Source organism: Phodopus roborovskii, unplaced genomic scaffold, assembly GCF_943737965.1.
Source record: "Phodopus roborovskii unplaced genomic scaffold, PHOROB, whole genome shotgun sequence".
In the NCBI taxonomy this organism is placed as follows: domain Eukaryota; kingdom Metazoa; phylum Chordata; class Mammalia; order Rodentia; family Cricetidae; genus Phodopus; species Phodopus roborovskii.
The window spans coordinates 20,289,064-20,312,539 of NW_026126434.1; the positions used below are offsets into that span (position 1 = coordinate 20,289,064).

At 37.1% G+C, this 23,476-nt stretch overlaps 1 protein-coding gene across 1 annotated transcript in view; it reads left to right on the plus strand.

The window, feature by feature from the left end:
• Window positions 1-3,326: 3,326 nt before the first annotated feature.
• Window positions 3,327-23,476, plus strand: part of Pcdh15 (protocadherin related 15) — a 586,560-nt gene continuing 566,410 nt past the window's right edge. Inside the window, exon 1 of the mRNA XM_051186893.1 lies at window positions 3,327-3,448. Within this exon, the coding sequence (XP_051042850.1) occupies window positions 3,358-3,448 (91 nt within the window). The 5' untranslated portion in view covers window positions 3,327-3,357. The remainder of the gene's footprint in view (window positions 3,449-23,476) is intronic.

Below are 23,476 nucleotides of genomic sequence, written 5' to 3' on the forward strand. Positions count from 1 at the left end.
AGTAAGTCGAACTACACAAGAGGATTGAACAAGCTAATTAAATTACCTCCTTAATAGAGAATAGATTGAAGTTCTTCAAAGCTCACTGTAAGACTTTTAAACACTGGGAGCACTTTAGACGTCTCAAGCATAGTAATATCTGAAGAGAGATGTGCTGGGAAGAATTGTATATAGAGGACCTGGCTCAAATTCACTAGAGACATGCCTGCCTTGGTGGTGATGATTAAAATGCCCTCTACTCATTCAGCAATGCACTGGATTTTCACCTATAGAAGGTTATTTATTTATTTATCTATTTATTTATTTTGCAAATCCAAAGACCCCAAAACTAGTGAAGAAGTATTGTCCACCTAAAACATCTGATCTCTTTCAGCTTATATCATACTAGATTCCACAACTTGGCACAACTCTTCCGGTTGGCACAACATGGCACTAAGTAGACACAGTGCTCTCTGGTGCTTGAAACACAGGCCTCCTCTAAGGGGGCAATTCCCACTGTGTTGCTCTATACTCTATATTTTCTCCATCTGTAGGGTATTGGGTTTGCAGGGTGCATTGTAGCCTTTTTGCAGGTTGCTGGATGCAACACACTAAAATCATTATGTGTAGGCTGGTTTTAAAGCAAATAGAATTTAAGGAAGGAGATAATAAAAGCTTAGAAATGCCACATTTTCTTTATTAGGAAACAGCCAGGAGTTCTTCTGAGCCCCTCTTTTTCTAGGTGGGCAGCAGTCTTTCTTCTGTGTCAAGTGTGACATGATTTAGTGTGACATCTTCTGAAGTGTATGAGACCCCATAATAAGCCTGTAGAGGGTCTCATATCATAGGGCGTTATTTCTGGAAGCACAATGGGACCAGTGGCAGGGGTGACTTTAAAGTGATGACCTGTAAGGTCGTTTTCATTTTGAAAGCTTTTAAGTGAAACTAAATTGGTTTGAGTCAGGAATAAAACTATATAATATCAGCTTGAAGAGCAACAAATTTAGAGATAACCAAAGAACAGGGAAGACATGTGGGCAGAATTGGGTTCCACAAAGGAAGGCAACTGTGTCTTTCTGGACAGGGTGAAGATGCTGCCTTTACTCTCATTGTTTCTTATGGATATCACAGCAGTATCTTCTCACTCATCCATTAGTTTTGAGGTTTTTGTTTATTCCGTTAACTCTTTCCAGTCCTGGAGATGGAACTCAGGGCATTGACCATGTTAGAGAAGTGTTTGGCTGTTCAGGTCATCCCTAGCCCTGTTTTTTTTTTTTTTTTTTTTTTTTTTTTTTTTTTTTTTTGCTTTTGTTTTTGTTTTTTTAATTGTTAACATCATTTGTGTTTGTTTTCTTTGGAATGTTGTCATGTAAGAAAAAGAAGTGTTAGCATCATTATCTTCCAGCATCAAAGAAAATTATAGAATACCAAGAAAGGCATGGAATGGCTCCAGATTATGGCAGCACGTAAGAGTTCCACTCTAGCTGGGTTTGTGACTCTCTTGAAGCCTTGGGTGCCCATCACCCCCCCCCCTTGGTCCCTGAGAAATTACCCCAAACTTCTCTGTGATGGAAAGATCATAGGTAGATGCCAATTCAAACTCCATGAACTTCCCTACAAGTGAAAGCTTGTAAAAAAAAAGATTTGTACTGAGCCCCCACCCCTCTTTCAGGGAGTGAGGATACCAGTGATAATGCATTTCTGACGATATACTTATGGAGGAAACAGATGACCCATACCTGAACACAGGAGTCCATATGCTGAGTGACAGAGATTCATAGATGGCATGATGGTTCTCATGCCAACCAAGTCACTGTCCTGAGCCAACATTCATGTTTGCCTAATGGTTTGGTGCTTAGAGATATTAGATGGGAATGTATTATTCCCATGTAATTTTAGTGAAAATGACAGCTTCTATTTAATTTCTTCAAAGCCATGTAAGTGGTTGATGAACTCAGATTAAAATAAAATTTATATTATTTTACCTAATTCCTCTATGGTACAGCCAAAGAATTATATATAAATGGTCCAGGTAAAATGAAGTTTCAATTTCCTCTTATGAAAAACAAATAAAAGAAAATATCTGTAGTCCAGGGTAGCAATCCACATTCTGTCAGAACACTTTGATGTTTCTTTAATATATTTCAATAAGTTCTATGTGATGTAGTGTGATTAAAAATCAATACTATAAGACACATGTAAATGAAATATGGACGCTATTACATAGGTTGAAGTCATGTGCCTTCTTCTTAGGCTTGTCAAAGCTGGTCTGGTGGAAAGAATCCCAGGCACAGTGAGCATTGCAGGATCTCATCTGATCTTGGGGAAGCATTCAGCTCCATAAAGGGACAAAGAGGCCATTCTGATTCTGTGCCATCACAGGAGATGCTGGAGCGAGTGTATATCCCCACACAATAGCCTTCCTGAGAGGCTGAGCGCCAGTGGGTCTCTTTAGACAAACTGCTCCTGACCCTAGATAACCACAGCCGCCCCCCCAGTCTGCGTGTCCTCATTACCTGACTTACAGAGCCCCTCTGCTTCTTGTCCTCGGTAGCATTTGGGTCTGATACCCATGAATTCAAAGAGCTGAATTCAGATTTCTTCTTGGCCACAAACTGTGATTGTTTTATTTTGTGTAATTTGGTGAGGATAATTTTCTCAGTTTATAAATAAATTTGGTACATCATCCTTTTAAAAAATTTTTCAGTGTGTTAACTAACCACTTATTTCTTAATGTATCATTCTTTTTCTTTCAAACTTGCTGGGAATTTGGAAATGCTGGGAATGAAAATGCACATAAATGCTTAGAAAGACAATGTAATAAAAATTGCTGTCTTTTTCTAAGTCTTTCTTGGCATATTTAAGACAGTCTGTAATTTACCAGAAAGGAATTACCATTTTCACAATGGTTTTCCTTACTTAACTCCTTATGATTCATTTTCTTAATATTCTCATTGAAAAATAAGCAATTGATAAGCTGTCTTAGAGACATGTATACTTTATTATTGAATGACACTGTGAAAACCACTTATTTACTAAGTTAGACTGGTTAGGAATTTCATTTAACCCTCCCCCATGTCTCAGTTTTCAAGTTAGCATGCTTTTAATGCTATCAGTGTGCTGACTTCCCAACCATCTTGCTTGCCAATCAAATAAGAGAGAACTTCTGTACAAATTCATATCTGTGAGGGGTTCCAGTATGTTAGACCTGAGTATTACTTGATAATGGATGGTGTGATACAGGTAATTGACTATGAAATCATTAAGACTTCTCTGTGCCCTAGCAGTTTTGTTTTCCAACAGCTGATAATGAACATGTCAAATGTATTTTCTGCTTCTTGTTATTTCAGATCAGCCTTGAGTGAAATTTGACAGAAGATGTTCCCACAGTTTGCTCTATGGAAGTGTTTACCCCATGGGATCATCATTGCCTCACTCTTGGCAATCAGCTGGGGCCAGTACGATGATGGTAAGTCTGCCTTCACTCTGATCTCTATAGTTAAACAAGGTTTTTTTTTCCTGGTAATGAATATTGATTTGTAGTTATTTTCAAAGGTTGGGAGCTCTTTGTAGAAACTTAAGTGGATGAGCTTACAAAAGTGGCTGTAGATACGTTTGATTCTCTATAAAGAGTGCAGTGTGTAGAAAATCCAACATAAAACATCCATTGGAATATTTACTAAGGCAGTGTTAAATTGCTTTGAAAAACATTAAATTCTACTAATGTCTTTGAATGAACACAAATAATAGTCTCCAAGAAAGCCAGCAGTATGAAGCACAGCAATATGAGTCAAAATTCAGAAAAGGACAACAGGAAAATTCATAAGTGGTTTGAGGGCTGGTGCCACCAATGAATGTTGCTTTATTAGATTCCTCATGATTTTGTCTGGGAAGAGAAAATGTCAAAGATTTACTTCTTAAGTAATTCCATAATAGCAAATCAGTTTATTAAAAATAAATAAGTCTTATCTTCAGTGTCTTTCAGAAGGTTCATTAGATTAGGTCAACAGTGACCAAATATGCTTGGGTTGGTGTTTCAGGATAAGAGTGATGAGTTTTAAATAGCACACAGTGTGTGTGTGTGTGTGTGTGTGTGTGTGTGTGTTATACATATGTATAGTATGTTTATATATGGTGCACATATTCATGTATGTGATGTCCACATACATATGTGTTAGTGAAAGGGAAAATATGGACCAACTTTCCCTTGGAATTTTACGACTTAGGAATATGTTTACTTCTTTTACAATGTAGAGGGAGCATAAACTCCATAGCAACATCTTCTGCTTGACTTGTTACCTGGTTGGTCTAATAGTAACACAGATTTTGAAATTCCTTTGTACTCTGACTGGGTAAATTGACATAACTGAAGATAAATTAGTTAGTTTGATATTTTCCAAATGTGTTCAAGTTATTCACACATTAAGTTACCTTTGGTCCTCATTATTTGTAGAGGTGAATGTCTATTGAGATTGAAGAACAATCCATAATGTTTATTCATAAAATCAGAAGATTTACCCTGGAGGTCTCACTAATTAGCACTCTGGTTATGTCAAGTACATCTAAATTAAATGTTCACACTTTTTCCTTTAATGGAAAATTTAAATATCCAGTCTAGAAATGAATTTTAAAAAGTAGTAATAAGTAAACAGCTGCTTGGAATTAAAAAAATACAATTTAAGAGGCATTCAAGTATTTTGAAGGAACACATTTTAATTGAGCTCTCAGTAACAAATCAGTGTGCCCATATTTATTTCATAAAACATTCCATTCTAATTCATATTTAACAGTCATATTGAGCAGACAAGCCTTTTCTTACATTATGCATTCACAAAACACTCACTTTAGCAAGCTAATTCATGTAATCAGATGAAGCCACCCATGTTTAAACCATAATGCTTCCAATAGAATTCATTGCTAAGCCCATTACAACTCTTGCTCTTTTCTCTGTGAATTTGTAAAATCTCTACTATAAGATTATGTGGACACTGTTGGTTATAGTTTAGTTAACCACACTATTGGTTATAGTGTAGTTGGGTATAGTGTAGTCAAGTGGCCACTTGAAGGCGAGTGGAACATTGCATCTTTCTCTGTTGGCCATTGGCAAGGTTAACAACCCTTTAAAGGATTCAAGTTAGCTGTCTGGCTCTGCCCCTGCAGCCTTCCCAGCTCACTCCTAGAGGTGAGTTAATCAATTTTAGGAAGAGACCAACTTGGAGGCATGCAGGGGCAAGAAAGAGTGCAGGTTCTTGAGCTCCGCAGTTGCTTGACAGTGCTTGGCAGGAAGTATTCAGTTGAATGAGTGCCTCAGTATTCCCTCTATGGTTATGCTCCAGGAAAATTCTCATTCCTCAGCTGTGCTTCCTGCCAAGCTAAGCACTCCTTCCCTTCCTCACTCAATTCAAGAATCATTGGCCCCTTGGGTTTTGTTTTTCTGAGTTATATGTGACTAAAATGAGATTTTATAGATTTTTTTCCATGCAGTCATGAGAAGGAATTATCTATGTATGACATCAGTAGTGAGTGTGCTATGGAGAACACATAGGAGCTCTTCACTAAACATGGGGTGTGGATAAATTGAGGCAGTGTTTATCTGGGAATCTGTGTGCAGATGCAAGGTTCAAGGAAGGCAGCAATGACTTCATAAAGAACAAAAGAAAAAGTCAAATTTGAAGATAACTTTTGTCCACCGATTATTGGCTGGTTTAATGAATGCCTTACATACTTGACAACAGATTTACATACAAGAAAAGCTTCAGAAAATGTTGAAGGAGAACTATAACATCATTTTTAAATTAATTTATTGCTAGATAGATAAATAAAAATGAATAAATCAAAGATGATACATTTTATGGACTTTGAGTAATTTTTATATCATTTCTTATTTAAACTTAAAAGAAATGGAGCAAAAGTAGTTACTGTTTATTTAATAAATACTTCTTTCTTAAATAGAATATTCTAGTAATACTGAAATGTATAAATGCTTCTGGTAAAAATGTATTAATATTTTTAAGATTTTATATTCATATTTCTTTAAATTTTTGAGTATTTTTATTATTTGAAAATTTCATACATGCTTATGTTTTGACCCAATTTCCTTACCCTCCAAGTCTTCCATTGTCCCTCCCCCAAAGTTTTTTCCTTCTTGTGTGCTCTGATTCAAACCACTGTAGTCCATTTAGTGATGTCTGATATGTCTAGATGTAGGACTGCAGTATGGGTAGCTTCACAGGAGCTATATCCCTGGAGAAAATTGACTCTGCATCCCCCAACAGCCATCAATTGAAATAGTTTCTCAACTACATGAATCCTCCACTCCTTCATTCATGCTGAATTTGATCTGCCTTGATCTTCTGCAGGTCCAAGCTCCTGTGAGTTCTTATTGCAACACCACCATCATGATCCATGTATACTGCTTAGCTGCAGTCTTCCATTATCTCTGCTCTTATAATTTTTCTGCCCCATCCTTTATAATTATCCCTGACTCTTAGGGGCAGAAGGTATGATCTATTTGTCCTATTTAGAGCTGGGTACTCCACAGTCTGTAATTTTCTAGATGTTGACCTGTTATGGGATCTCTATATTAATTATTGTCTATGTAAAAAATAGTTATTTTGCTGAAAGTTGGGAGATGCACTGATCTATGCACATAAAGATAAGAATTTGTGGGGATTGTTGGTTACTATGTTCATTTAGTAAACTAATAGTTTAAGGTTCTCTCTTAGGGCTAATGACTTAGCCAGCCACTAGAGTTGCCACCAAGTTAATGGTACCAGTAATGAGCTCCATTTCTGGAGCAGGCTTTAAATCCAATTAAAAAGTGGTTGGTTCAACCTACAATCCATATCCCTAGAGAGGCTAGAGTGCAAGGAGGGCCCAAGAAAGGCCACATGGGAAGGGAAAATAGAAGAGATCTCCTGGGTAAACTGGGGGTGGGGGAAGAGGTGAGAGGATGCAAACTTGACGGTTTGGGTTGGACAGGCTGGGTGTATGAGGTGGATTGAGGGCTGGATGGAGATGGAGAGTAATGAAAGGGATGTCTTGATGTGGGGGGATCATTTCAGGGTTAGAGAGAAAACTAATACCAGGGAAACTTCCAGGTATCCACAAGGATGACCCAGCTAAGACCCTTAGCAATAGTGGAAAGGATGCCTGAACTGACCTTCTGTAATCAGATTGGTTACTACCCTAATTTTCATAAGAGAACCTTTATCCAGTAACTGATGGAAAAAGATGCAGAGATCCACAGTCAAGCACTGGGCTGAGCTTTGGGAGTCCTGCTGAAGAAAGGGAAGACAGATTGTACAAGCCAGGGGCATTAAGGTAGTGATGGAGGAACCACAGAGACGGCTGACCTGAGTTCATGGGAGCTCATGGACTCTGGACTAACAATAAGGGAGCCTGCACGTGATCAACCTAGGCCTTCTGTATGTGTGCGACAGTTGTGTAGCAGTGATATCAGGACCTGCTTCTGGTGCTTAGCTGGCTTTTGGGTATCTGTTACCCATGCTGGATTCCCTTGTCCAGCCTTGATGCAGGGGGAGGAACTGGGTCCTCCCTTAACTTGGTGTGCCTTGCTTTGTTCACTCCAATGGGAGGCCTGCCCATTTCTGAATGGAGATGGAGGAGTGGATGGGGAGAGGAGTAGATGGAAGGCGGGGGACTAGGGACAGGAGGAGAGGAAGGAGGGGGAACTATAGTCAGTATGTAAAATAAAAAGAGTGGTTGGTTCTTGAACCAGCAGCCTTATTTTGGAAGGCTAGTCACTGGTTCACATGGTCCACAGTTGGGTTAGACAGCTGGTTAGTTTTCTTTTCTAGTAGCATGAATGGGAATGACACTTTCCAGCATCATGACAGCTAACCAGTAGGGATGAAGCTTCTGGAGTTGGTACCAACTTAATTTCTTACCTTTTTACATCTTATCAGTGGGATAAGTGTTAGATGCATTAGGAATTTATTGATCAGTTATTCCCCAATAGTCATTTTATTAATTACATAATTCCATATCTAGGCAAGTATTAATAACACAGATGAGGTCAAGAATGAGAGTAAGAATTGTGAGTCTACTTAACTAATAGAACAAGTAGAAAATTAGATATAATTAAATTTCTGCTATGTTACATTATATATGATAGCTGATGGCAAGGCTTGCTTTTTCACATACTCTTTTCTGCTCTTGTATGTCCATCTATCCAAATACCAAGTTTTAAGATCTGAAAGCACATGGTTATGTTTGTTTGTTTGTTTCTATAACACTTTCCTAGCAATTTCATGCATACAGTCTTCACATTTTTTCACTCCAAGCTTATACCTGAAAGACTTCAGTGGCTTCTGAATACTGCAGTAATTAGCTCTCTTCCTGTTGACACACATGGGCTGGAAGACAAAGATAAAAAGAGACAGAGTAGAAAATTGGACTCTGATGAACAGAAGACCACTTGCTGTATTCAGGACACATTCTGTTTGCTTGCACAAGCACTCACAAGTACCATGCCCAAGATTCTGGAGAGGAGCCAGATTGTCACCAGCATTTCTGAATTCTCTCTGCTCTGTTGAGTCAGAGAAGTGAAAAGCCTAACTCAATATTCCATCTGTACATTACAATTAATAATGACCATCAATGTGATGATTTTGTGTGTGTGTGTGTGTGTGTGTGTGTGTGTGTGTGTGTGGTTCTGAGATGAGAAAATTGGATGTCACTAAACACATTTTAGTCCATTATAAAACAAATGATTTTCATTGTAATATAAATTGAAACAGAACAACACTTTAATTGTAATCTTACTTGGCTCAGAGTCATCCAAGTATCACATGATGGCCTGACCATTCTTTGCTGGGTGTTTTCAGCCCTTGTTATATATCTTACCACCACTTCCCAAATCCACTTAAGCTCTCCAATTTGGTTTTTCTCACACTCTGGTGAAACTGTATCTCTAAAACCTCTGGTGGTTCCCATCTTAGGCAAATCCTGTAATTCTCTAGCATTTCAGTAAGTAGAGTTATTGATCCACTGCACCAATGACTTTATTGCTTTCGGGGCTCTTTGCATTGCCTTTTCAGAGTGTCTATTAGATTTCTATACCATTTTCTCATAAATACTCTACCTGTACCACCTCTTTGATTTGGAAATCATCCGGTTCTTGTGTGTAATTCTCTAAAGAGCCATATATCAAAATTAACAACAGGGATATCTTACAACTGAACAAGGTCCTGTCATTGGCCATTATTTTCTCCCCTCTTACTTCCCTGACTCTGTGGATCTACTACATATGCTTTCAACTGTTCTCTATTAGCCTGATAGACTCTTTACAAAAACACTTATTTGGTTAACACTCATTATATTGTCAAACTCCAGGAAACAAAAGTAATTGCACCCCATGTAATCTAGGAGGATAAACATGAATAATGTGTGATTTACATAATAATATATGTGAGAATGACATACATACATACACATATACACACACACACACACACACACACACACACACACACATAATTTTGTGACTGGATTCCAAATTCAATAGATTTTATTTATTTTCCACTTTGCATTTGAAATTCAGCCACAAAATGATGCCTCATTCTTCATTGAATTGTGATTTCAAAAGACATAAAGCATCATGTGAATTATTCTTTTGTTTTATAATGATTTGTGTGTGTGTGTGTGTGTGATCAGTCTTTGAGAGCAATAAGGGATATACTGTTTATAACACAATTAAAAATATGCAAGGCTTTCATTTGTACTATTAATCAAGATTATTAGTGGTATATTGAAAACCTAAGCAGATTTTGACATTTTACCATGACATTAGTGCATTGACACAGAACAGAGGGAAAAGCTACAAAATAGAAACAGATATGACACCAGCATCATACACTGGTTTACACAGGAGAAAATTATTTCATTTCCGGTTCTAGAGGGCAGAATTGTGTACAATCAGGGTGTGACATGGTTGGCTGTCTTTGAGAACTTGTCTTTTTGACAAGAAGAGGGCAGAAATCTACCCTCTTCTACTTCTTCTACTGCCAATCCTTGAGTATTACAATCTCTCTCTTCGTGTCTTACTTACTCTGTTGTAACCCATTAGTAAGAACAACTGTGAAGTGGGATTAGGTGCCACTGTGACAGTCTCTTCAGTGTCATTTCTTCAAAGGCTCAGTCTCCTGGGAACAAAATCCATTTTCATGTGTGATGGCTAAAGAGATTCTCCATAAGGAATTGTTCAAACCTAGTTAACCTGACTGTCTTAATTGTGTCAATTTATGTGTAAAAATCCAGCCTTAAAGTCAGTTACCACTTCCTGGTTTTAGGACCTGGATTGTGTGTGGTGTGGTGTGTGTGTGTGTGTGTGTATGTGTGTGTGTGTGTGTGTAAGGTGTAAGCATGTAAGCACATATGCAGTCATTTTCCCTCTGATCTTAACTGTGGATGTGATACAACTAGCTGCTTCAAGTTCCCAAGTCCTTAACACCCTGGCAAGGAAAGAATGGAATTATTTTAGCTACCTAGGAATTGTTAGCTAAAATAAATCTGTTGGCCCTTAGTTTAATTTCTGTCAGGGTATTTTATCACAGCAATGGAAAGGAAACTGGGACACAGAACAATGGGATTGAAGTAGAATTTTGTAACGGGTAAGGTTTTTCCGCCTGCCGCCTGGTCTAATCCTGCTCCTGCGCTAGCCCCAAATAATACACAGAGACTCTGTATTTGATAATATACTGTTGGCCAGGTACTAATTTCTTATCGGCTAGCTCTGCCTTAGTTATTAACCCATTTGTGTTAATCTATGTATGTCCACGTGTTCTTCTTACCGGGAGCCGGCTGCTGCATACTGATCTCTCCAGACTCTCCATCTTGACTCCTGCTTACTACTTCCTATTTCCTCCTTGTCTCCTAGTCCCTCCTATCTTCCTTCTAACCCTATTGGCCAACAGTGCTTTATTTATTAACCAGTATGAGAAACATATACAGAATGACATCTCCCATCATTTCCTCTTTTCTGTCTAAAATAAAAAGAAGGGTTTTAACCTTAAAATAGCAAAATATATAACACAACAGTTATCAAATAAGAATCACAGTTAACAATATTTAGTCCATTAACATTTAGCAAGATTTGAAGAAAATATTCCATCATCTATTCTATCTTTGTGTGTCTAAAGTCTAAGTAACTTATCTTTAATCCTAACTAATGAAAACTATAACCATAACTTCTGTCTTCAACTCCTTCAAAGACCACAGAAGGATAATATATAAGCTCTAGAAATGACAGAGACATCTTGCCTTTTCAGTCACCAGAAGTTCTTATGTAATTTTCTATCTTCAGCCCATAGGCCATAGTGTGTCTGACAGACTCTCCAGTAAAGCAGAAAACTTTAAACTGTCTTCTTGTATTGGCAGTTTGTCAGTCACTTTTCTCCGTGTCGTGCATACTGTCTCGAAGACTCTTCCATGAAGCAGGATCTCTGTAGCAATGTCCATCTTGAATCAGGAGTCACTTTCCTGTGGGTCCTGCATGTCCAGTTTATACATCACAAAGTCAAACAGTCCAGACAAGAGGAGTATCTTGTCCAAATGGCTAGTCTTGCCATATTGGAGGCAAACTCCATAATGAGTTTCTTTAGTGTCCATATTCCTTTCTGGTGCAGGTGGTATTGCCAAGAGCAATTATGACTCATTGTCATGAAAACCCCTAAGCCATTTTAAATGCCATATTCTGTAGGTCTTTGAAAGGTTTGAAGAATGCCTATCTATCTCAAATGCATCTCTGTGTATCTTGAAAAACCTAACTAACTTAACTCTAAGCTTTGACTATCATAGGTAATTATCTATAATCTGTACTAAGTTATACACTACATTTCTAACTGAGCTATATAAACACAATACCTAAGCAAAAGGAGAAATATAAACATCACAAAATTGACCTTAAATTGTATCAATAAATGAAAATTCATTCCAAAACAAAGTAATCATACCAATACCATAATTCCCTTTTTACCTTTAAAAATAATTGGCTGTGATCATTACCCATTTATAACCAAGTCCATTTAAATGAAACCAAACATTTATAAACAATATTTGGGAATTTGGGCATCGTTCTTTCCAAACTCTTCCTGCTGATGGGGGCGCTGTCATGGGGATCCTAAGAAGATGCAGAAATCCTGGCTGTAGTCTGCAAGTCTGCCTTGTTCAAGCTGTTTTGAATGTTGGATCATCAGGAACTCTGTTTCAGGGGGCCTGGCTTGATCAAGCCACATTAGTCTGGAAGGAATCCACAGCTTTTCATTTTCTGTGGAAACAAAAATAGAAATCCTTTTCCCCAGTAACTTGTCCTTAAACTTAAATGTTGGAGTCAAAGCATTTTTAAAATATATAAATTGAATTAATCCAGCAGCATTTCCTTTATCAGTTGTTATTTTCTCAGCAGTCAAACAATGTAGAGATAACACAATAGCATACAGTAACCAGATTCTCTCTGAGCTTTTCATCTTTACGTGCCTTTATTACTCTGTTTATTTTACTTTTATTTTTTATTTTTTGACATAGGGTTTCACTGTGTAACTCTTATCTGTCCTGGAATTTACTCTGCATACCAGGTTTACTTTGCAAATCAGAGATCTGCTTGCCTCTGTCTCCTGAGTGCTGGGATTAAAGGCGTGTGCTACAACACCCAGTTCCTCTTTGTCTCTTTAAAACCATTTTTCTTTTTATGTCTACGTGTATTTTAAAACACACTGTAAACTTTTAGAGGTTCTTCTTAATATGAATCTGTCTTTACTGTAAATCTTTATCTTCGTCTGGCCACAAGTCTTTTATCTGGTAAACATCAACATTGCTAAAATGAAAGTCATAGCTGTGTCAGCCGCAGTTTACCAAAGATGGTGGTGGGTAATTTTACCCGCCAGCACGGAAAGCTGTGCTCACCGCCTTGGTCTGCGCTGCCACCCAGAAAGCATGCTGCCGGCTTGGAGATGTGGTCACTGCTATTGCCATCTCTCATACACACCAATAAATTGTTAGCAGAGTTATTTAAAAGCTGTGCGGTTTTTTTGCCGCTTAGGCTGAGTCAGGAATCTTCCCTTAAAAGAAGCCGTGTAAATATCTGCTTGTCTCTCGCAAAACAGAGTCCAACAGAGAAAAATGCTGTTACCAAGAAACCTTGCTTGTCTCTGTGCTTTTGTTTCTAAAACCCTTTTTTAACCTTTTGTTAAATTTTAAGTGGAAGTTCTTACTAGCCACGTGGGCGCCATCTGTAACGAGTACGGTTTTTCCGCCTGCTGCCTGGTCTAGTCCTGCTGCTGAATTTAGTAAGTTTTAGTCAGGAGTCTTGGCCCACAACCCCTAAAATATTGGAGGGAGATTTTATTGCTATGTATGCCATAAGACTGTGAGAAATGACCATGATTTAGATACAAAATATCTGGGACTCTAGTTAGGGTATGACCACAGAAGGTAAGAACTGGAAGACAGAGCATCTGAGACCTCTAAGAAAAGACAGGGGACATAGAGGTCTATAGAGAAGCAGATGCTAGTAGGAGAAATGGGCCAGAGGATTGTATCCCAACACACTGGTAAGGCAGGATGATGAAAGTTGCTCACACTAATATTCAGGAACTGATCTTCTGTTTTCTCCCAACATTCACTCCCTTTTCCTAGATTCTTTGGTGAATATATCAGTAGGCCTTGAAATTCCTTGAGTATGGGATGTGTATTGTTTGTTGTTTAAATTGTTCTGTGTGCTGTTTTTGAATAAATAAATAAATGAAAAATTCCAGATATTTGCTATGTCTCAAGTAATAAACAGTATTTTTAGTAAATAGTCAACTTTCTCTGATGAACTATGTAAATACTGAGCTGTTTGCAAGGATGGTAGACTAAATGTGTGGTAAACTGTGAGCAGGAAAAATGTATTGCAGTGAGTATTTTACACAAGACCATTTGCAGTTCTCAAATCTTTCACATGGAAGCAGCTTAACAAGATCATGCAATGTAGTTGGGTAAACTTGCAGTTGATGCTCCTGTCTGCCCTAGTAATTGATTCACTAAGCAAAAGTTTTGTTTCCCCCTCAACCTGCTAGTTTTTTGTGATTATGTTGTTAGGAAGACATGAACAAACAGCTACTTACCCTAAGTAAGAATTTATCATCCCAGAAGTCCCAATGGGGTGAACCACTGAGTTTATTTGGATTACTTTAGGGAGAATGAGTGAGGGGTGCTTATGTGAGTGAGAAGCAGTGACCAAAGACACTCTGCTCCAGCCTGAACAACAGCTTACAAAAGCTTGGAACCTGGAACTTGCTATATGACCTGTAGTCAAGCCAGGAGAGAATCTCTTCCAGGTCACTTCTGCTGGTCTCTGCCACTCTCAGGCAGCTTGGATCATCTGAGTCCTCCCAGAAGTCCTGTTGCTTATATAATCCTGGAGAAGGAGGCTCTTAGAAGATCTGATCCATTGTAGGGATTGCCTGAAGCTTTGGAGTTGTTTCCTGCCTGAGTCTTATCAAGCCTTCCTTTTGAACTCTTAATGAGCTTCCTGGAAGGATGGAGTATTTCACCTCCCTCTCTTCCTATTAGCCTATTGACTGTTTGGATAATAGTTTATTGTTAAATAATGTTTTATTAATTAAACTCTCACTAATTTATTTAACTACTCAATCTGATTTTTTACATGATGCACAAATATATTACTATCTGTCAAGCATCCTATTGTGTCAATCACTGAAGGAGTGAAAAGTAAAAGACATTATCTATGGTTTTCAAATTGAAATTCCTAAACAAACATTATACAAAATACTACAGTTTTATAATTGTAATACTTCAGATAGTTTCCAGACTGGAACTAGAACATTGCTAACATAGTCATCAGTGTTTTTAAATTTTATAGCCTGAGTCTGCTGGATCCCCACAATGCCATTCTAGTGTTAATGGTAGGAGAATATAATGTGAGTCATGTGTTAGTAAAATACTTACCTCATCTTCACTCCAGTGCAGAAAACATTTCTGTTTATTATATATATTGCAGCTGTCTAATATCTGTTGTTAGCATATTCTGGGTTACTTGTATAACCCAGTAATCTTAGAATGCTTCATTCTATCTAGCCATTGCATATTTATATGATACATATAACATCCATGATTATATAACATTTAATTTTACAAGACTCTGTAAACTCCTGTAAATGTTTTTTAAGTGGCCACTTGGAGTCAAGCCATCTTATAGATATTACAGACCCAGAAGACAAAGACAACAAAAGAGATCACACACACACACACACACACACACACACACACACACACACACACACAAACTCCTCTGAATATTTGCTTTATTGGAGTAAAACACAATATAACATAAAAATGGTACCATTTGCTGTATATGAAGGAGATTATATTAAATGTAAGGCAGGTTAAATTGTAAAGGAGTTAGAACAGGGGTCAGAATAGGAGGTAATTAATGTGACTGTGACTTGTAAGCAAAACCTGCAAGAGAGGAGGACAAAGCACACAGATTTCCAGTGCCCATGACTCCAGGGTGGAGAAAGCAAGCCAAGGAAGGTCCTGGAGGTGGGAACATGTTCAGCATTTGTAAAGAGCAGAGGGCCAAGTGCATTATCCTGTGTGGAATAGTGATGTGAGAGACAAGATCAAATGGGTGAGGAGGGGAGTCAGATCCAGCAGTTGCCTTATGACTAATTGAAGGGCTTTGTGCTCTTGGCTGAATGGAAAGAAAGCTCCTGGGGTGTTGCAATCCGATGAATTAAACATTTCCACTCTTGTTTTAACAAAATACTTTGGCCTTCTGTTGAAAATCAATTATCAAGATCAGGGTGGGCAGTGAGAAATTTATTAAAATCTTCTGGAGGGAAAAAGTTGCTCAGATTAAGTGTTTGTGGCCAAGTTAAGAAAAATAATGGTTGACTGTGGAAGGTCCATTGGCAGCTAGCATGATAATTAATGTACTGAGCATAAAAGCTGCTCTGAAACTAAATGCAACCTATGTTTGGATGTTGGCCCTCACTATCATGAACATGCTAGTATTGCCTGAAGGGAACTGTACAATTAATGCATCTACTACCATGCTGATTTAGATAGAACCCATCAGCTTCTGAGTCTAAGGCCTTATTGTGTGGACCTATGGAGCTTATGTGGAGGATATAAGGCTCAGAGCACAGAATACAGAGAAAAGGGGGAAGCTGCGGTCAGTCCCTACTATACAGCCATATATGTAATTAGTATTTTGCATAAGTTTGGGGGATGAACATAGGAATAAGGTATTAATTTAAACCTCAGATAAGGAATACAGAACCCTTAGTTCTATTATCTGAGGGAATATGACCTTCAGAAAATAAAATAAAAGAAAAGTCCCATATGTAAAATGACACAGTATATGCTTGCATTCTAACACTCTTGCATCCTATTAGATATCTTTAAAATACTATAGTATGTATAATATAAAACTGTTACTGTTACACTGTCATATTGGGGAATAATAATGACAAGAGATTCTATATCTGCTCAGTGGATGAAAGTCTTTCTTTTGCACATATATAGATATTTTATTTACCAGTTGATTAAATACATGTTTGCAGAAAACATATTTACTGTCAACATAACCAAAAAGTCAGGGAATCAGAAAGCAATAAACAAGAGAAAAAAATGATGTATTTGGGAAAACCATGGCACCACAGTGGGATCTGCAAGTGAGAAATGCAAAACAAGTGTGAACTTCTGCACATAGGGAGAGGTGTAGTGCTTAGATATAGTGATGAGGATGGTTATATATGACTCTAGCAAGGTCTTTCTTGAATACAATGATCAGCAGCAAGACCAGTCTCTGCCTGAGTGAACTGACAGTGGATGGAACAGCAAGTCTAATTCGGGCAGGCTCCTATGATATCATGCAAAAACTCACCTCCTTCCTTCACTCTCCCCAGGTTTACTTAGTTATCATTTGTAGTGGTTGGCACAAGACATCTGCTTTTCATTCCAATAACTCCTCTCCCTTCAAAGTAGACAGCATTGGTTGTCCTGTGGGTGGGAGGCTGAAGTTTAAAGGACACCATTGGTGCTATATGTCTAGAGATGTGTCAGAAGTCCCTGTAGTTTCTATTCATTGCAGAAAGGATTTTATGGTGGCATGCTTACAGGTTACTAGTAAAATGCATGAAGAACTGTGCTTCAAATCTATGTGTTATAAATTTATGTGAAAAACTGAATAACAACTTACTGGTCTTTTGCTTATATATTATGGTCTCTGATTTTGTATTTTTAGGGTGTGTGTTTCTTGTGCTTTTTCTTTTCTTCTGTACTTTTTCCTTTTAATTTTGTTTCCTAAAGAGAGAAAAAAGAAGGAATGGATATGGGTTGGTAGGGTGATGGGGAAGGCCTGGGAGGAATTGGGGGAGGGGAACCATGGTCAGAATATATTATACGAAAAAATATTTTTTCAATTAAAAAAATAATTTGTTGAACTGATATGTGAAAAAGACATCAAGGAAAGACTGTTAAGCATAAAATATAGATTATTGTGGGGTTGGACAAGTGGCTCATTGGTTAAGAAAGCTTATTGTTCTTTCAGGAGACCCATGTTTATTTCCCAGCATCCCTAAATCTAGTATCAGGGTATCCCACCCACTCTTCTGACCTGTGTGAATAGATACGCATGCAGGCAAAGCACTCATATATATATATATATATATATATATATGAGTCATATGTTCGTTAAAATGTATAGGAGCAGGCAGCTTCTAAAAGTGCTTATAAGGCATAATGGCACTGCAGCCTCTGAGAATCTCACAAAAAAATCTTTTTACAATAATAGATATATCAATAATTTCAATACAAATTTTGATATATCGACAAGTTATGCTTACCAAGTGTTTTTCATTGTTACATTTCATTACATAAAAGTAGCAAATGGGAAAGTGGTCTTCTGAAGTGCACTCCAAGTGCCTGGTGATGAGTTTCCCACACCTAATATTTGGAAACCACTTCAAACAGGTTTAACACACAGTGTCATTGAAAAGAAAGAGGATGTCACAGCCACATCCCCCAGTGGGTCATCACAAGTCCCTCTTCATTTTGTGAGGTCCAGGAGGTATTTACAAGGAATATGCTTAGCGCAAAGCAATTGTCTTGAGATCACTGATTTCATACAAAATACATCTGAGGCACTTATTACTAGTATGGCTTTTGACTTTTTATTTACCTTCAATATTATTTGTTTCAAATAAGAAGAACTAAAATAAATACACAATCAAGCTTAATTTACTCTAGTGTGGTCAGTGGTCAGTCTGGGTTATAATTGCTAAGGTCAATGAATCAGATTTTTCTGTAAATTTGTGTCTTTGGGTTTTTGTTTTTGTAATTCATTACATCTTCGCCAATGCATGAGTAACCTGTGACTATACTATTAGTATTTGTTCCTTTGATAGTCCAAGTTTCTTTTTTTTCTTTTTTTCTTTTTTTCTTTTTCTTTTCTTTTTTTTTTTTTTTCCTCTTCCTTTTTTTTTTTGTGGGGGGGGGGGGGGGGCATTCATTCCACATAAAGGAAACATTTGTAAGATCATTTTTGTTTATATATTTACTAAGTAATTTATTTATGTATCTTTGAGATTAGGGCTTACCTCTCCAACAGGTGAGATTCAAACTCAAGATAGTTCTGCTTAATGTGTGCAAATGTTGAGATAACAGATATGAGTTATAACAGAACAATAACTGGCTCTGTATGAGTTCACTGAATATTTTAGGATATGATTTATCCAATAAGAAGTCAACATAGTATGATCAAAAATCTTATGTAATAGGCACCTGCTGATCCTACAGAGGAACCTAGTTTGGTTCCCAGTTCCCAATCACTGGCTCACAACCACCAGCTCCAGGGTAATCACAGGCATCTACACCCATGTGCTCACACCATACACTGACCCATATACATATAACTTTAAACAATAAAAAGTTGTGAATGGTCCCATCTCTGTCCATTTGGATTGGTATAAGATATCACACCTAGTTCATAGTAAATGAACTTGGAAGATACTGCAAACAGTGTCACCAGAGTACATTTTGTTCATTGGGGCCATCCATTTCCTGGAACCTCATGTTCAAAGTGGTTATGGTCAACTTTATGTGCTGTGACCACACTTACTTGGGCTATATCCTCATAACCTCATATTCCAAAGTCCCTGACTTCTAAGACTACATTGTTGGGATTTGGGTCTTGGTGTATGGATAGACAGTAAACAAAACCACAGACTACAAATATGAACTGTGTCCACTGTCAGACCCATGACATTGATAGCATTGAGGGGTGTAAGACTGTTGGATGATAAGATATTTCATTTCTAATTCTACATCGTAATTCTCTAAATAATTGCAATTTATAAAATATTCACATGGTACTTAGTATTCTAAGGAGTCTAATAATGAGATAAAATAGACAGGGGTACTCATAGGTTCAGCCCAAATGTAAAGCCATTCTTAAGAATTCTACCTTTGAGGATTTTGTTACCCAGTGTTCTGGAACCAATCTGATATTAATACTTAGGAATGACTTGCATGTGATTAGTGATTTACCAAAAACTTGACAGAAGTGAGGTAAAAGGAAGCCAGATAAAAGTAATTTAAAAGTAGCAAGGAAAACTGGAAAAAAAAACTATAAAAAGACCACATTTCATAGGTAATGGTAATGAGTTTTGTTATAGATTAACAGTAAACACAAGTTTCTGTAACTTAAAGATGCATGTTCAAGGGAGTTGGGATATGATGTCCTCTTCATGCCTTGGTGGGTACCACACTCACAGGCATATACACACATAAGCACACTCATACACAAAACTTTAAAAGATTAATAACTCATATATTTTGGAATAATTGGTGATTTAGATCTGGTTAATTTCTTCTTATATGTTGTTTGCATTTCAGTATTGGCAGAATAAATATTTAACATTCTAACCACAAAAAAGACAAATTGATGAAGTGATATATTTATTAGTGATATTCAATCTTTCTATGATAGATATATAGATCACAAGTTACTATGTAGCCCATAAACACAAGGAATTATTATTGGTCAAAGAACATTTTACTTAGTGGTAAAATATGAAAGATTGTGGGTTTTACTGTTTATATCCAACAGCAAGGTTCTGAAGTGAAGTTATTACACATTCACCTAACACAGTTTATATTTTCAGTTTATATCTGACAATAATAACAACATTAGCACTTAGACACCTACCATGTTCATTTCAAACAATCATTGAAAACATGTTCAGTTGGTTTAGTATGGAGTTAACAGGGAAGGAATGTCGTTTGCACAAACACAGCTTCATATCTTTAAACATATATGTCTAAAATTCATTCAGGAATTGCCATAGAGAGGAATCAAGACTGGATTTCCTTTTCAACTTTCTTCTAGGATTGTATAAGATTCTTTAAAATGTTTATTACATTACTTGTTTTTGTCTGTGTAGGTATGTAGGCATGGACATACCCACGAGGGAGCAGGAGGACAACTTAAAGGAGTTGCCTCTTTCCTTTGTGTGGGTCTCAGGACCAAGATTAGCTGATCAGGCTTGTGGTCACATGTGTGTATCTAATGAGACATCTTGCTGACTAAGATTTCACTTAGAATTCTTAATGCCTATTAGTGATGTTGAAACGAAAGAAGGAAACAGATACAGTTATGAGAAGCAAGGAAAGAGCAAGATTCATAAATATTTAAATATGTTTTTGTTTCATAGAAGACACTGAGATATTTATCCATTACATTTTTATTTTTAGCACATTTTTACTAAGTTACCTGGGAGAGACTTGAGTTTGCTTCATGGCTCAGTCAGGTCTTGATTTGTGCCCCTCCTGACCAGTCTTTCAAGTAGGTGTCTTTTCAATAGAAAGATTTATTTTTTCCTTTAAGCCATATGTTTTGACATAGTGAATTATATTTAAATATACTGGGTGTTTGCATGAAGTTTGCATGTGGTCCTTCTGCAAGAAACAAAATCTTTTCTTCTAACTATTAAATATGTGTAATACTTATAAACAATTATATTAATGTTTTGAACACTCCAGGCATATGTTAGCAATATCCAGTAAGTTACTTATATTATGTCTATATATCCTACTGGCAGTCAGGAACAACACCTTGTTAACCACACCCACCACAACAGGGATTCCTTACCTGTTACCACCATCCACCCTTTTAACATCAGTATGCAATTATAAATATAAATATAAATGAATAAACTAAATTTATTTATAAAGAAAAGATATCTTCCATCCCCTTGGGTTTGATACAGAAGAAAAACAAAGCACAACAAAGAACAACAAAAACAAAAAAATTATAAAAATTCAATCATGTATATTATGTATTTTTAAAAGTTCACATCACAGTGAAAACTATCACATTGTATAGTTAATTTTCACTTGTTTCCTGAAATTATTTATACGAAGTTAATGACGGGAACTAATTGACATTTCTAAGGACGCTATAACAAATCAGAATCAATATTTATTGTCTGAAAACAGATCCACAGTCCAAACATCATTTTGGTTTTTTTGTTTTATTTTGTTTTGTTTTCATTTTGTCTGATTATGTATTCTCTAAAAATTTTAGGATTTCAGTTTATGAAATCCTCTGACTCAGCATGCCATTCACACCTGCTAGACCTAACTACAATCTGAGGGTTTCATGGGGAAACTTCTCCAAATGAGCTCTGAGTGAGTAATATTAATTATTAATCATCCGATTCACTACTAGTCAAAAGTTCCTTGTCCAAACTTATTTACTTGTTTATAATAGAGTCAAAATGTAAAGGTAAAATGTAGACAGTTTATCTCTCAGTCAAGTCTCATGTGTGTTTTTAAATTATAAGGTGATTTGAAACTGAAAAGTCCATTTTTCATGACACTCTGTGTCATCACAGTTCAAGTATATCTTTTATGCTGTTTAGTTTACAAACTGTGACACAGACCACAGGAGGGAGGACTTCTGCCCCTATTAAGGGTATGGAGAAAGTAGTTGTTCTTTGTGGGTCATGACTTTTAAACTGTTCTAAAATACTTCATGTGTGTCTGGGTTAGGGTTTCTATTGCTGTGAAGAGACACCATGACCACAGCAACTCATATAAAGGAAAACATTTAATTGGGTGGCTTACAGTTTCAGAGGTTTAGTCTATAATCTTCTTGGTGGGACATGATGGAGCGCAAGCAAACATGGTGCTAGAGAAGGAGCTGAGAGTTTTACAACTTTCAGGCAACAGGAAAGTAAACTGAGACACTGGGTATGGCTTGAACATATATGAGACCTCAAAGTGATACACTTCCTCCAACAAGGCCACCCACATTCTTACAAAGTCATACCTCCTAATAGTGCCACTCCCATTGGTGTCCATCTTTTTTCAAGCCACCACATCAAGTAAGGTTCTTTTATACTCAACTAGTCATGTAAACCTGGGTAATGTGTAGTTAATGTTTACCTATTTCTGAAGTTCAAAAATAAAATATCTCACCTACTATCTGTAGTGTTCAACATTACCAGTCAACACATCTGGAATGTGATTGTTTTAATAATGTGTCTCCTGAATTCTCAATACACCAAATAATCTGTTATCCCTCAGTACAATTTCTGCCTCATTGCACCTTCATCTTAATTTTCGGAAATCGTGACCAGACTACATTACATAGTAAGGGTGGTTAGGATGAAAGGTAAGGTTAACCAATCAGCAGGTACTAAGAGATTTCTTGTAACACCCCAGAAAGCAACACTCACTAAAATTCATAACACTGAAAGAGGAAAGGGTGGTATATAGAGTCAAAGTGTAACTCCAGACAAAGGCAGAAAGCACAAGAAGCAGAATGAAAGAAAATAGAAGAAAGCCATGTGTTTTATTTTTATGACAATCAAACTGACATCTGATATTACTGGAAATTGGTGTCAAGGTATGTGTTCTGTGGTTGCTGATTGTTACGAGGACAAGTTTGTAAAGAGTAAGGATTTCCTGCCCGCTGCCAGTCTTGTCCTGCCGCAGCGCCAGCCCCAAATAACACATTGAGACTCTGTATTTGATATTATGCTGTTGGCCAGTTACTTGTTTCTTATCAGCTAGCTCTGTCTTAAGTATTAACCCATTTCTATGTATTTCCATGTGGTTTTACCAAGAGCGGAGGAATGGCGGTTCTGTCCTCTCCAGACTCTCCATGTTGACTCCTCCTTCCTACTTCCTCTTTCCTCCTTGTCTCCTAGTCCCTCCTATCTTCCTTTCCTATTTGCCAACAGTGCTTTATTCATTAACCAGTATGAGAAACATATACAGAATGACATCTCCCACAAGTTAATTCACCCCTTAAAAATTTCACAGCATTAGTGTGAGCTCATGTGTTCATAACACATTACAGATGATTAAACTAGCTTTGTCCACAGCACTCCTGAGCATTCAGGTTCACATGGCTCCTGAGGCATGAACAATGAACAAAACTATGCTATCTTCTGGTTTCAAG